We start from the raw sequence: 15777 nt of genomic DNA, 5'->3' as shown, positions 1-15777 counted from the left end.
TGAATGGTCATTACGTATTGAAGATGTTCATGTAATCTCTCTTTCATGACTTGCACGTCTAATTCATGGCATTTGTATCATCTGTTGGTGAACGCCACAACAGGCATTATTCAGGATACCAAAAGCACGCGGGTGCTGTGAAGGACCCAGCGTATATAAGCCATGGCCAGACGTTTGTCCACTCTCTCTTTCCCAGCTCTCTAAGCAGTTGGGCTTGAATATGGCATCAGGATTTTTCATGATACCTCGAAGAGAAGGTGAATGTGGTTCATGAGTATTTTCCTAAAGTACTTTATATCAATTTATGAAGGGACTTTAAGTGAAATGGGATGAACAGCAGCCCGGACTTATTCAATGTTGAGCACATGGCGCAGAAGCTTAATGGAGGTAAAATAACCTGTCTTCTAACGTTTCTTGCTATCTGTGTTTTCTCAATAGGTCAAATAATGAAGCTCCTCGTCGAGTTTCAAACGGCAAAGACCAAGTTCGTTGATGGGTGAATAAAGTGAGTGGTTATTTTACACCACAGGTGTTGAACTTTAACCGCAAGCCAACGTCAGTTTCAGAATAGTAGCTAGCTACACCGTTTTAGCTGGGCAACATACACTTTTTTAATCAGAATTAAAGAATGCAAGTTTTTTTTATCCCAAGTATCTGACCTTTTAAAACGAGTTGCAACATGTTGTGCATAATAAGCTAGCTAGGCCTCTAGGCGGATTTCCTCGTGGCATGTAGACACTCAGTGTTAGTTGGAGTTGCAGCGCCCTCTGCAGGGCTTCAGCCAATATAGAAATGGAGGCATAGTACAAATGTCCCAATGCAGCTCTAACCTAAAATATGATTATTTTTAATTTATCTCCGTACTACATGACGGCTAAAATAACTTCTTGCAAAGTTTTAGATTTCTTATGTCTGTTTTGTTTACACTTGTTAAGTCGTGATTCACTCGACTCTTAGGCGGAGTCTTTGACTTGGCTCAAGAATCGTGAGTCTCTAGTATCATTAACCCGGATCAGTATTGAATCTAAAATGAGAATAGCGCTATACACAATACTCTAGCAAAATTAGCTACTACTTCTCAGAGCCGGAAGCTCGCAGACCTAACTCACGGTCCTCAATGACCCAGAGTTGTCAATTCTCATTCCTAGCAATACTGATTTAAAGTGATTTGCACGACCCGGTTCAGTTAGTGAGTGACCCTGGATCCTTTAAAAGAAACTTTGTTTTTTATGTAGATGTACATTGAAAAGTTTGTCACAAATGGTGAATATAAACCCTTAACGGTGTAATTGAAATCACCCACTGCTGTTTTAGGATCACCCAGACTGAATGGCTGCAGCTTTCTAATCAGGCTCCTCAGAGCACTGGAACAGGATTTCCATCTTCTGGATACTACAGTAGTCCTACTCTGTGGTGAGTGTCGAAGTAATGCCACACAATGATATGCTATGAAAACATGCTACTATGATGATTCATTAGACTAGAGTCTCTGATTAAACCATGAAGCTCTTTCACAGTGCACTGAGCATGTGTCCTGTCAATATAATACAAACTACAAACATTAAAACTGGTTCTAATACTGTTTTCTCTGTTCTTCAGACCAGCTGGACTATGGAATGGACTGCTCTCTGCGTAAGTGGAATCTGAACCCTGTATTTTTTTCTTTTATATGTGGAATGATGATTTCTTAGACTAGAGTCTCTGACAAAAGCATGAAGATGTTTCACAGTGCACTGACCACATAATAAAACCAGTGGTATGTTAACGATTTACTGTCAATCACGTTGACCTTATATTATAGCTGGCATGCTTTATAGCTTATCTTATTCCATAATTTCTCCTTTTATGGGATCAATAAATGTCTATCTAGGTTTTTTCCCAATGCGAATCTCAATTGGTGAAAACCAGAAACTTGCTTGAGTTAATCATTGTGCTTGCACAAGCTGCATTATCATGGCGGTCATGTGCTTTATCACATCCAGCATAATGAGCACTTTTAAGACCGCTCGGTATGACCATACTGATCCGTCATAGGGACGGTTTCTTTGAAAGCAGCCGGTAAACGACTAAAAGGTCCAAGTGATTGCTCTAAAAGGTTAACAGCCAAACCAGTGTGGTCCCTGATCTTTGTGTTGCTGTGTAGTGGTATTGACATGGATTTCTCCCATAGCGCTTCCACACGGAGTTGGCGTGACGGTTCCACAGCTGTAAAACTTCCTGGAAGGGATTCAGTTTCATTATGAGGTGGGTCATAATGCAGTATGAGTTAATGCAATCAAGGCTGTTACATGGTGCTTTTATATCTGTAGCTTGTGTCTGAGTTTGGTCAATGATGATTCAGTTTTTTGGTTCTACTGATCTTAACTGAAGTCTACTCGCAGCGCACTGAGACACTCGGACTCATCGCGCTGGCTTAAGACTTTTGTGGAAGCCAAATACTGGTGATGACTTTATTTTATTTTTTATCTTATCAGGTAGGACTTGTAGCCTGAGCTGGATGACATTGTGACACACTGAATGGACCAGGTTGGTGTTTAAGGTATGTAATGGGGCTTTGCAGAGTTTCCTTAGCCTTGACTTTAAACTGATACTGAATTGCTGAGACTAAACCCTGGAATTGAATGTCCCTTCACAGATGCTGCAACTCGAGAATAAGGACTGCTACACGATACAAAGATTATTAATCCAGGAAATTAAGCCATCTAGAGACCTTCCATTGTCCTAAACTTTTGTACAAAGCTTTTCTCAAATTGCACTTTCATGTAAGTGAGTTTAGAGAAATTTCAAATAAATGGTTGACAACACAATGACTTACAGCTTTTTCTTTTCTTCCAGTGATGGTACATGGTTTCTGTAGTCTTGAATTTCAATGATTGTGTTCTAGTCTTATTTCCTACATCAATGTAACACTCCCTTAAATGCTCCTGCAGCGCTTTAGCATTTTAGTCTATAATGTTAATTTCTTCCGCAAAAAGACAATTCGTTTTAAATGAGTGTGCAACCTTATTAAGCTTTGATATCTTTAAGTTTGTACTATAGACTTTAATTTAGCTATGGAAAGTGTAAATTGTGAGACTTGGCTTGAGAAACTGAATTTAGTGCTTGTTTGAAGCCAGTTGCTAACAATTTATTTGAAGCCTACTGCTTCTGCCAGAAGGCAATTAACTGTAAATGTTGGATACCAGTGCAGACTGAAGGGTCTCTAAAGTCTTTGGTTTCACTTGGTGAACCCTGTGGATAGTGCTTTACCATTAAAAGAACCACAACATGCTATCTACTGCTGTGGGCTATGCTCTGTCTGTAAACCAGTCATGACTTTACTATACAAAATGGGCTCAAATACAATAAATTGCTTTAGATCAAACCAGCAAAATGCATTCATTACAACCTTGTCCTGTAGGTGATGCTGTGTGACCATAAGAGCTTATGCATAATTTTGCTTTGTATAAGTACTTCTTACTGAACATTTGTGTAAAGCAGTGCATACATGTGCCACACATAAAATGTCTGCAATGTAGCCACCTGTATGTGTTCTGAACACTGCTAGCTGGCCCCCATCTTCCACAGATCACTGGAACTGTGTCAAGTCCCCTCCTGCACATGCTCCATCCCAGTCCCAAAAACATCCATCCAATATTTCAATGACTACAGGTGTCTCTGGTCATGAACTCGTTCCAGGTCAGTGCATGACAAACTACAGAAAAAGTCCCTTGTGTGATCTTCACTTTGGTAGGCCCTACAGAAGCCTGTTCACCAAAACGAGCGAGCACAGGAACAGTCAATCATTTTATGTGCATAAATATGTAAAATATACACTATTCTGTTGAATCCACCTACACACATGCAACCAGTTATCTTAATTCTTTTATTCCAGCACCATTTGCACTTTGCCATTGCCCTGTTGTCTTACCGTTGCAGTCATATCTGTAAACATATACACTTGTTTTCCCCCTCCTATACAAACATACAGTATCTGTACATAGTATCACAAAAAGCCCAAGTCAAATTCCCTGTTTGTGTTTACACTTACTTGGCCATTAACCCTCCTGTTGTCCTTGTTTCAAATTTGCCTGAAATTTGGGTGTCTTTCTAACCAAAAAAAAAGGATTGGGTTCCATACAACGCTCTTTGTAAATACAATTGGTTCCTTCACAAATCCTGGTGCATCTTATAGAGCCACAGTACAAGAGCTTTAGCATGAACTGCACATGGCCAACCATTGTTTTATTTTGAAGGTTGAAACCGGACCGGTAGTACGTCTTCTTTGTTCTCTTAATTAGTTAGCGTTAGGTAGCTAAATGTTGCATTGACCTGGTGGGCGGACCTTCCTCTCGGCTTTGCTGGTTAGCTGTGTCGTTAATGGTACCCGTCGTCAGTTAGCTTGGTTGGAAGCTAATTTATCCAACATTAAAAGATAACACGTTTGTGCGTTTACAACTCGGTTACCAGGAGTTAGCGTTAAGGAACTTGGTCTGTTTGTTGATTTATTTGATGATAACAAGGAGGGCTAGCGTACGGTCTGATAGACAAACTCAAGCTAACGTCGCTGAAGGTGAGCATTTATCTGTTAGCAATAACATTGTCCAACGCTAACTTACCGTACTTATGAGACACCGACAACACGAAAACTGTTTTCTCGAGCTTTGTCGGTAATGTTAGACGTTAAGTGCTAACCAATATTACTTTCCAGTACAACCCTGCAAGTTAACGTTAGCTAAGTCAAGTGTCGTACTGTGTAACATAAGCTAACGTTAACTTGCCTTGACGTTGACGTGGAAGTTGAAGGAAGGTTTAGCTTATAGTTGAACTAACTGTAAATGTATTTTCTTTTATTTGCAGGTGTAGCTAACGCAATGTGTTTCGGGGGACTGAAAAAGTTAAACAAGTTTGTCAAGCCATGACGTTATGTTGATTGTCCTACAGTTGAAGCCTGGGTCTTCGTAACCTATTCACTTGTAACTAGCGTTACCTTATTGACTTTATTTGAAGGTAACGTTGAGTTATCGAAAGCCAAAGCAACCTTTGCAGCTCCAAAGGTTGCCAGGTTAAACCAAAGACATGTAGACGAGAAGCCTGACTTTTAAATGCTTTCATTGCAATAAGAGAATTGTAATTTAAGGAGGGGTCAAAACAGCTGAAACACACCCACAGGTGTGTCTATGGCCTGAGGACGACATTCTGCCGAATCATTGTCAACAAGTATTACAGCTTTCCAGCTGAGCTGGCAGTACATGCATGCTTCTCCAGTAAGTTTACACAACTTCCTGGCCAACTTTAGCGAACGGAGTGTCTGCGATTTGAATTCCACTCCAACAGAAAAAGCATGACAGCTGTGGTAGGCAAAGCATGGGGGTGGCTGCGCTCATGGGGCGGCACTAACGTGTCAGAGAATACCACCATGGTGTCAGCCAAGGGCCAGATACATGACTTCAGTAAGCAGGGCCTCGGAGGGTGGACCTCTTGGATCTGGGGAGGGTTGAGACAAAGTGACCAAAGTAGTCCAGGGGAGGAGTACTGGGAGGCGCAGGAGAAGCTTCAGCCCATGGAAGTGAATGTCCAGGAGACAGGGGCAAATTCTAGGTGGTGGAACAAATATCTCCACACTTCCTACCTTCCGTGGCCAAGGAAAGCAGAAGCAAGCGGACTGAGACGCAGGAATCGTGATGGCCGTAGTGTAGATCCTTGGAACTGTGATGTTGATGGGGATTTTTCTGACTACGGGACACCTCCTCCGTCTCCTACACCTCCTTCCTTTCAGCTGACATCTCCTTTTCGACTTTTTGCGCAAAGTTTGAAGGTGGAAATCGTGCCGGAGCACTACGAGATCTCTTTCAACTTCCTCCGCCACTTGTTTGATCTGTTTGTTGTGGGCTTCCTTTGGACTGTGTCCCCCCCTGCCAAGCTGATCCTGGAGGTGTTGGGGGTCCAAGGAGCGCTGAGGCTGTGGCTCCATGGTATGGCCATGTTCTTTGTCTCCACAGTTGGGATGGCAGGATTACTGTGGCTGATCCAGGAGTATCTCCCTCAGTTTGCGTTGATCTATGGCATCATCCAGGCACTGGTGATCTCGGTCAGCGTTCGCCAGAGTGTGATGCTTGACGTAGAGGTAGAAAAAGAAGAGAAGGATGACGAGGGCATGGAGACTGAAGAACCCAAAGAAAAGCTTGTGTCTGTTAAGGACAAGGTGAAGACAAGTTAAGTTTAAGGTAAGCCCCTTCATTGGTCGGATGGGATGTTTAGGTTACATTTTACCAGCTGCTCTGGTTCATTTCCTCTCTCTGGCGGTTTGTCTTGGAATTTTTGGTCTTTTTGACTACATAAGTCAAACTGGAAAACCTCCCACACTAAAAACCTAAAAGCATTTGCATCACAAAACAGTGCTAAACAGTATAGGTGAAAACAAAGGCCGCTGAAGCACTGTCGCTGCAGGTAGTTTAGCTAGGTCAGTCATTAGTTAATACCTGTTTCTTATCAGCAGATACACCGTTTTCCAATTTTTTTAATATAAGAATCAACTTAAATTCAGTATCAGTTGGGTTATAACACTAATTACATTGTGCTTCATAAGAGAATAAACTAGGCAAGTCTTTTAGTTAAAATAGCTCCACCTTTGGCGCCTGGGTAAGTCACATAGTAGAGGCACAGTCCTCGACGCAGCTGCCGCTGGTTCAGTTCCGACCTGCAGCCCTTTGCTGCATGTCATTCCCCCTCTCTCCCCCCTTTCATGTTTAAGCTGTCCTGTCAAAAATAAAGGCCTAACATGCCCAAAAAAACCATCTAAAATTGCTACACCTTGACTAGCTACAGCAGAAAATACTACTTCTGCATACACTGAGTTCAGTAAAAACCCTATTCTATAATACATTGGTTCCCAAACTGCGGTCCATGGAAAAATTCCATCGGGGGTGAGGTTGTACTCACTCTGGGGTTGAAAATCTGAAAGGGTAGTGGACTTAAAATACATACTTACATTAATATATCACTCAAGGGCAGAACAAGTACTAACTTCTGAAAATAGCTGTATGTACTTTTGCTAGAAAGTATACTAAAGGGGAGGTGTGGGTGTGAACTGAGTGGTTAGCCGTGTTTGAGACGGCTCATTTTGGCCACAAGTTGTGTTCTGTTGAGGATTTGATATGCTAGGTATTTGTTCTCGGCCTATGTACAGCACATATATTACTGCCAGCTCTTTAGTTTGATTATTCTCCTGTATTTTCCTCTTTAGTGAAGGGCTTGTCAACTTCATGTGGAACCTTGTTAGTGTGGGCATTCCCAACGGAATGTGTGTCTTGTAGTCAACTTTGGTCTAAAGGGAGAGTTGACATTGTGGTAAGATCAGAATGAGAGCAGACTGTTACATGGAGGTTCTCGTTTGCGTGGAAGCTGATGCTGCACCTTCATGGTTGCTGTATGTTTAAATTGCATTTAGCACATATGCATCAAGGCTGGGGTTAACTGATGATACAGACACACACCATAGAAAAAGATGTGTGAAATTCTGAGTGGTGTGAAACCAGACAAAGATAATTCAGTTTATCTGCCAGAGGCCTAAGATCTCCCACCGCTTAATATTTATAATTATCTGTTCACAGAGAAATGTTCTCAACATGAATTTCTGACATCCGCGAACTGTGACGCGCGACAATGTAATCTGACAGGTCATAAAAACGTGAGCAGTCTGAGGATCAGACAGGTTGGAAACAAACCAACTGTTTACTTCCATCATCTGAGGGAGTGCAGCCGGATGTGGCTTGTACTGGTCCCTCAACAGGACCACTGCACACAGCTGGAGTCCAGTCAGTCAAAGTGGAACCAGGAAGTTTGACTAATAATGGAGCCTTCCCCTTTTTATTTTCTCTTCCAGTTAGGTTTGATTAAAACCTCATATTTACAGACATTGACACCCCCCCCCCCCCTACACATGATGTCCAGGCTCTTTCAAAACTTTGATTTATAATTGCCAACGCAGCCAATATGAGTCCAAATCCCAAAGATGCAGATTCACACTGGACTGTTATCAGCTGACCTCTGTATTTGAAGAAATGCGGTCGGTAATTGGTTGCATGTTGCTGTATGGTGTTTTCCAGATCAGCTGTTTTTTAAGAGAGCTGTGTTGTTTTCCCAGACGGTGAGAAGTTGCTGCCCATCAAGGAGTCCAACATCAGTCCAGCTGTGTCACACCTCCAGCGGGACAGCACCTCTGTGTTCTGCACAGTCATTACAAAAACTTCTGTCACTTTATGTTCAACACTAATGATCTAAGTTTAAAGATGTCTGTCGTCACTTGGCCTTATAGTTGTCACCCGAATGTTGACAGTGATAGCAGTACATAGTTTAGTATCACAAAGTACACTACTACTCTTAATGGTGGTCAGTAATGTTAGAGAAACACAGCCAGTATTCAGGGAATACGAATGTTGCGTTTCACTGTTAACATTTGATTTCTTGTCCTGTTGGACTTTGTTTTTCATGATTCACCACGAAGCAGTCACCCGGTTTGGAACCAAGTGACTGCCTTTGGTGCATTCTGGGTATGAAGAAATGAACACATTGGAACCCAAATACACTGTCTAAATGATCAGAAACTTTAGGCATCCCCACGAGAAGGTAAGGAATGCAAAGGGATACAAACCACTGCATTAACAAAAACCGGTTATATGAAACATTGTCGGGGGGCGAGAGAAGCGGAGTTTTTGCACAGGAGTCTTCACATGGGAGTATTTAGCAAAGGCACAGCCGTTGAGAAGAAAAACCGCAGTGTTTCAGAAATATCCCAGAGCCCCTGAACGCCAGGTCACTGACTATAAAGCAGCAAACTGCTTGTTTAGACTTGGATGACTCTCAACCTTTTGAGTTTGGAATCACATGATTCCAGTCGATTGGGGTTCAGTTTTAACCGCTGACTGTAGTGTCTCTGTATTTGGGTTTGTCTTTGGCCACCATCTTTGCACAGTCATATTTCATGCTCCCTATCAAGTGGTGATCCCAGCATAAATTGAATTCCAGTGAAGCTGGAAACGCAGACACATTAAGGCGTGCGTTTCCTGTTTCAGTGCCATCTCTTGCTGTCCAACACAATCGCTCTGCATTTGGAAATGGAGAAACGCTGTGAAATCCCCTAGTGTAGTGCAATAATAAACTACACACTTTAATATTGCTTTGTTTACGTTCTGCTTAATATATTTGTATAGTCTCATCCCACCCATGACATCACATCCCTTTCGAGAACAGGAGGCTGATGTGAACGGACGTTTTTAATGGAGAAAATCCCAATGTTGTCAATGGTGGGAAGCCTGAGAGGTTATTAGTACTAACCTGTTAATAAAACACACACACACTACAGAATATACTGCATTAAAGCCATACTATCTCCTTAACTCAGTATTAACCTCCAACTTAGTATTTTAAAAATAAAAAAAATTTGGAGACTGAAGACTAGCTGAATGAAATGCAATGGTTAAGTCTATGGCAGGGGTCTTTGTTTAGAAGCCGAGGACCCCTTAACTGGACTTAACAAGTTCAGGGACCCCCTACTATTTTAAAACATTAGGTTGCAAATGGGCCTACAATAACGTGGAACAGCGTTAGTATACATACCTTTTTAGTGCTTAGAATACTCGGCTTTTAAAATAATTGTTGGCATGATTTTATAAATCATGACCGGAATTCTCCTTAAACATATGCGGATGTGGCACACTTAACTGTATCTGTAGATGGCTGCCTTACCTACAGGCCAGTAAGCTCGTAGGTACAGTAGTCATTGTTTTAATAGGCTGATTTATATTTGCTAATATGTGCGGTAACTTTGAGAACCCCTATTGAAGACCTGTTCTATGGGGTTTTCTTTTTCTTGGAATAACAGCGTCTAAAGGCCTTTGAGAGGTTTGAGTACTCAGCTGTGATGGTTGCTGCTTGATCTAGACTGTAAAGAAATAGAACAATCATTGTTTCTGCTGGTGAATCTGTTTTGTACTTTAATTACTGTTTGTTGACATATTGAAGTGAAAAAGGCCTTTCCTGAAACCTCCCCACATACAGAACAGGGCCCTGTCAATGTTTCTCGTCTTATTCTACCTGTGTAGGGTGTTCAGTGACCCGTAATACCAGCAGCACATGGGCATGTGTCCTTTGTACGCACTAGTTTCTTGGCCATCATAGTGCTCAAAAAGTCTCATTTATCCACAACTACTGTGTGTGTTTTATGGGCTTTTACTTCCTTGTTATGCTTTAGATTTAAAAAGGTAAAAAAATTAAAGACCAAACTAAATTTGGTTTGCGTGCAGAATAGCATGTTGTACACTCCTGTTACATTGAATCACCTTTAACTTGCATTCCACATTCTCTATAGCATGTGCTGCTCATCCATTAATCCCACACACACGCGTACGTTTGCTTACAGCCTGTGAGGTGTGGGCGCTGGCAGCTGACAATATTAAGATGAAATCATTTAATCTTGTTTGTGTGCACATGATGTATGACAAAGTTTGAATAAAAATGTCATGAAAATGCAGCAACTACTGCCAAAAACTCCTGAGTATACTCCTGAGCACACTGCCTGAGTGATATAGAATGGAACGGTAAATGGTCTCGTTTTAATTTTCAAATTGGAAGATAATGTAAACGTGAAAATGAATTTGCAAACTTTAGAATTTTGGGCTGAAACAATTGATTAGGCAGTTGCCAGAAAATGTGTCTGCAGCTGTTTAGATAATCAATGGCTTGTTTAAGTCTTATTTTCTTTTTTGCCAAACATTTCCTAGTTTGTTTCTCAACAGCAGCTGCTTATTATTATTATTTATCATTATTATTATCATCACAGCAAGGGAAGTCATTTGAAGATGGACCTTAAATATGTGATGGTATTTTGATCCTTTTATAGACAAAACAATACTAACTGCAGCCCTTTATTAATTTGAAATATGTTTTAACTGTTACTAAATAAAAATAAAATGTAAACCGTTTAACAAGATGTAATAATTGGGTTTTAAAGTCATTTTTATAAGTTTTACTTTACATTGTCTGCCAATTTGTAAAAGCAAAGTCCATTTCATCATTGTTGAGGGCATGTTATGTGAAGGAATGTACTGCAAATGATTGAAACTGTAGTTATTTTTATTTGTCAGTATTTCCAAACAATACAATTGGATTTTGAAATTAAAAATGTAAATGTGTTGTACACAAATGGAAAATTTAATTTGACCAAATGTCTATTAAGAATTTGTCTTCCAAGATGGCGCCGCAGCGTCTTGCAACTCGTTGCCTTTTATTCATTCTTTCCTTATGTGAGAGTTTTACTGCAGTGATTTTATTTCTAACAAGTGCTGGGTCACTGTCTCTGTGCAGAGACTCTGTCCTGCTTCCCTAAATAAGCAGGACGGAGCTCACATGGTGTCATTTGAACTCTACAGTGAACTGTGACTGTACACCTGAAGCCAACACTACACTGAGGGGAAATAAAGATTCTCTTTTATTAGATTGTCTGTCTGGTTTTGATTTCCTACACGTCTTTGAAATCTCACATTAAATGAAACAAATGCAATGATGGCGTATTGGTTAAGCGGGGGGGGGGGGGGGGGGGGGGGGGGGGATTTTTCCAATAGAACCAACAATAGCAACCAAGAGTCCTAACCCCACAGCACTGCAAACTGCAGCCCGTTCCTGTTCAAAGCAAGGGGGTAGGTTAGGTTTCAACAGTGGGGGGGGAACATTTAAACCGGGGGCATCAAACTTCATTTCCTGCATTCTGGTGAACATTTATGCAACATTGTCTGCCTTTTCTGTGTCAATTCATGGTGCAAATATATTACAAAAACAGTTTGATCCCAGTTGAAAACTTTAATTCACATTACATCTGCTCTCATTATGCGTAATAATATATATATACAGAAAGGTGCAATACCGGTACAAGAACAATGTCCGTGTATAACAATGTCTGTGTGTATAGACAGAACAGACAGTGAGCGGTAACCATGGTGTCAAAGTGCCCCCCCCCACTATCAGCTGTGATCCGGGTCCACATGTACAGCCTGGTTGGGAAAGGACATCCAATCAGAACGCTGCGTCCTCAGCCAAGTTGTCGTGCACAGCACAGCAGGAAAAGCACAAACAGCCACAGTCTTTGAATCAAGTTCATAGTCAAAGTGTAGATTTTATATTTTTACGCCTGGCATGAAGCTGAATTTAATGGGAACCTATGGGTGTTAAGTGAAATGAACTTGTTTTATACCACTCATTAACATCCTGTGTAAAGACATAATTCCAAAACAATTCTTCCGATCCCAAAATGTCATCAGGATTGTCCCGTGGATACAACAGAGTCATCTTAAATCAATCAAGCAAATGAAAACCAGCAGAGGATTTAACTAATTTAAAATACCTACACTCTTCTGAGCATTCATCAAATCAATTGCTGTCAGAAAATGAAATAACAAACAGAGTGATTACAGCAAAAAGAAAGATTGAAAGCTTTTGGTAAGGAGGCGAGAGCTAAACTTTGACAGAACTAGCCAGGGCCCGTTTCTCATGTGGAGCTGAACTAACCCACGGTCACATGATGTCAACCAGACATTCAGTTCTTTCAACACAGGTGATGAATATATTTTTCAATTCCCTCATAACCAAAACCTTTATTTCAAAATAAGGCTGCCCTCCTCATGGTTCCTAACCCTGGTGCCGTCCCTTCAGGTGACCAGGCCTTTGCTCTACACTCCAAACTCAGACTCTCATTCTAAAACTCACGTTTCTCGTATGGCTTTTTCTGAAAAGCCATATGGTTGCAATTATTTTATATCTTATGTTTTGGATGGGTAATATATAAATAAAGTTAGTATTAGCTATGACAAGCAGCCTCAGAAAAACAGCTGGAAAGAAGCGAAAGATCCAGTGTTAAATCATGGGAATGCAGTTGTGCACACATGCAGAGCCGGGCCCAGTGCTGGTTCTGTAGGGCTAACAGGTGCTGGTGCTGATGAGGGTCATAATGTGACGACAGTGCGTGTGTTCTGTCACTGGGCAGGAACTTCAAAACTGCTCGGGAAATTACAAACAGCAATACTGGCTCAGCCTAATATAAAGTGAGATCTTTGTCGTGTCCACTCTATTCTACATCTCACATACTGCTTTGTAGGGCCGGGCAAGGATTTCCCAAACACATTACATAATCCATTTGATATCCGTTAGGTTATACATCACCAGTTTATCTCTGATATAAAAGATGTTCTCAGAGAACTTCTGCTGCAAGAAGCAACCCTCAGATATTAACTTCTTTTAATGCACCAGGTTAATGTTTAACATTCAGAAACCACATCCATGGTGAAAAGGCAGATATTAAAAGATTGATTTCTGGATTTTATTAATCAATATCAGATCACTCAAAGATGGACTTTAACTGGAGAATGGATTATTTGAACCAGTGTTTCCCACACATAGACTAATTTGTGGCGGTGCGCCACACAATCAACGCCATGCGTTTCTTTTTCTTTTTTTAAACGCTATATAAAACACGCATTTGTTCAGCTGCATTTCATTGCCCTGCTCTCCTCCATCTCACACACACACACACACACACACACACACACGCACACACGCACACACACACGCCGGTGTAGGTAGGAGAGACAGCGGGAGAAAGACCCCCATGAGCTGGCCTGGCACGGGGCTAGCCACTGTTCTTTGAGAAATCTTTATTGATCGGTTTACCTCCCTTTGTAGAATTTATTTCTTTACTACAAAGATAGGCTACCTAGGTAATAATGATAAAAAGGTAAAATAAATTCTTGTATTGACGTTGTGATATTTTGGCTAATGATTTATTTTTCTCTACAGTACCTTGCTCACACAACCAGTAAGCTTAATGCAAATGACGTCATGCCCCCCCCCACACACACCCACACCCACACACACACCCACAAATTGCTTTCTAATCTGTGGGAAACACTGATTTGAACCCGGCCCTAGTGGTGTGTAACGGCACTGTTACTACACAGACTGGGCTCCACTGCATGTCCAGGGTTAGCAAGTTCAGAATGAAGAGCAGCAAATCAAACATAGAATACTAAACAAAGTGCAGTAGTATATACAATTAACTGTCAAAACAAAATCCAGAGGCCGATTGTGTGTGTGTGCGCCGGGGACACACAGCCAGACTGCACTGGTGTCATTATGGTCACATTAGATCCACTGCTTCTATACCTTTCCGCTCATTTGTGGCACAAACACTTTGCATTACTGCTGATGCACTCCAAGCTGCTTTAGTTTGGCTTCATCAGCCGCCATTAGTTTCCACTCATCTTACTACAGTATCAACAGCTCACTTTTAGAGACCTGACGAGGTTTGCACTGTAAAGTAAAAGACAGTCCCAAGTCCAACGCCTCGGCCCTGCACGCCTGTGTGTTAAAGGGTCATGCATTAGCGGATGAAAGGAGAACAGCATTCTCAATAAGGCTCATTCAAAATCCATATCATCTTCTGACATGATGACATCACTACAACAGAAGTATGCTGCTATTGTTTTTATATGAATTACCTCATTTATTACATTCCAATAGTTTAGAAATCATACAGCATTCTATAATCCATCATTTCCATTTTGTATTGTTGTAAAAGCTTAGTTCCCATTGGCTGGTCATGCAGTGTATGTGCATTTTCAGATGTCGCCTCATAGCTCGTCTGATAGTTCTTTTTTTGATAGTCTGAAGATTAAACAATTTATAAATGAAAACAAGTCAATTATAGAACAGAATAGATTTGCCCATGTGTGTCGTAAATCTGCAACTATAATAACTGAATACTGCTAATCTTTAGTCTTTCTGAAGTAAGAATGCCAAACACTTGCTGGTTCTAGCCTCGGCTGTGTGAGGATCGGATGCATTCGTCGGTCCTGGACACTGGAATAGACACTGTCTGCTGACGTTGATTTATCCATTAACTGAGAAGATATTTAGAAGATGATAAAGCTAATCGTCAGTTGGGACCTCAATTGCATTTCTGCATAAAAACTCAGATGGATGTCAAACCGCATAGTGAAACAAATGGAAAGCAACGGCTGCCTGACAAGTAGTAAAGTGTTTTAATCCCACCATTCCGCTCCATGCTTGGAATTGCTCAGCAGTGATGCAATGCGTACTGCATGTGGTCTGTTGTAAAAGGGCTGAAACACACAAAAAGACTGCTATGGCCCCCTACATCCTATTATTACAGCATGTCTGCTTTTGGTGCTTTAAAAGCAATACTTCTCTAAAAGAAATTTAAAATGTCAGCTTGTAGCTTTCATTCCAAGTTATGTATGTCAGTTGGAACAATACTGAGCATGCTTTTAGCAGTTGAAAGGAGAGCAGGATTTTCAATGTGGCTAATTCAGTAATCCCTGTTGCTGTGTGTTTCCAGAGCAGCAGCCCCGGCTCCAGCAGAGTGTCTGGCAGCATCAGGCCTACCTGGGCTTCAATGATGGAGCTAAACTAAACAAGAGTGCAGCGCTGTAATGCATCACTGTCGTGCGGAGCCACGCTAGTGTGTGTGTGGCCCTCCAGAGTTTGGGGGCCTCGTGGTCCCCTCGCTTCCCCCCTGTCCATGACCCCTCCTGCCGTGGCCCAGGATGCAGTGAGCACTGCCGCAGCCTTCATCGTCATCGTCTCCGTCGCTTTCAGAGGATGACTCTCCGAACTGCCGCGGCTTCTCATAGATACAGCAGCCTGCAGGAGCACAACACACAGCACCGGGTCACAATGGATCAGAAACAACACAACACAACACAACAAAAAACACCGGGTCACAACGGA

At 41.5% G+C, this 15777-nt stretch overlaps 2 protein-coding genes, 1 long non-coding RNA gene and 1 other non-coding gene across 4 annotated transcripts in view; 3 read left to right on the top strand and 1 right to left on the bottom strand.

Annotated features, from left to right (window-relative positions):
• The first annotated feature begins 7 nt into the window (after positions 1-7).
• LOC117956602 lies at positions 8-2804 on the top strand. Its single transcript, XR_004659319.1, has 6 exons — positions 8-257; positions 439-505; positions 1315-1413; positions 1600-1632; positions 2171-2244; positions 2479-2804. It is a non-coding gene; the product is annotated as an uncharacterized LOC117956602 (long non-coding RNA).
• Positions 1673-1740, top strand: LOC117957382. Its single transcript, XR_004659501.1, has one exon. It is a non-coding gene; the product is annotated as a small nucleolar RNA SNORD52 (small nucleolar RNA).
• Positions 2805-4259: 1455 nt separating the features above from the next.
• Positions 4260-8815, top strand: c14h6orf47 (chromosome 14 C6orf47 homolog). Its single transcript, XM_034891721.1, has 3 exons — positions 4260-4552; positions 4840-6206; positions 8126-8815. The coding sequence occupies exon 2, from the start codon at positions 5324-5326 to the stop codon at positions 6197-6199; it is 876 nt and encodes a 291-aa protein (XP_034747612.1). The 5' UTR covers positions 4260-4552; positions 4840-5323; the 3' UTR covers positions 6200-6206; positions 8126-8815.
• A 5190-nt stretch (positions 8816-14005) lies between these two features.
• The window catches only part of ppp1r11 (protein phosphatase 1, regulatory (inhibitor) subunit 11), a 5072-nt gene continuing 3300 nt past the window's right edge, over positions 14006-15777 (bottom strand). The window contains exon 3 of the mRNA XM_034891728.1: positions 14006-15690. Coding sequence (XP_034747619.1) covers positions 15506-15690 — 185 coding nt within the window. The 3' untranslated portion in view covers positions 14006-15505. The remainder of the gene's footprint in view (positions 15691-15777) is intronic.

The sequence above is a fragment of the Etheostoma cragini genome, chromosome 14 (genome assembly GCF_013103735.1).
Source record: "Etheostoma cragini isolate CJK2018 chromosome 14, CSU_Ecrag_1.0, whole genome shotgun sequence".
Classification (NCBI taxonomy): Eukaryota; Metazoa; Chordata; class Actinopteri; order Perciformes; family Percidae; genus Etheostoma; species Etheostoma cragini.
Note: the sequence above shows the minus strand (reverse complement) of the source record. Positions and strands in the feature narration are given on the sequence as shown.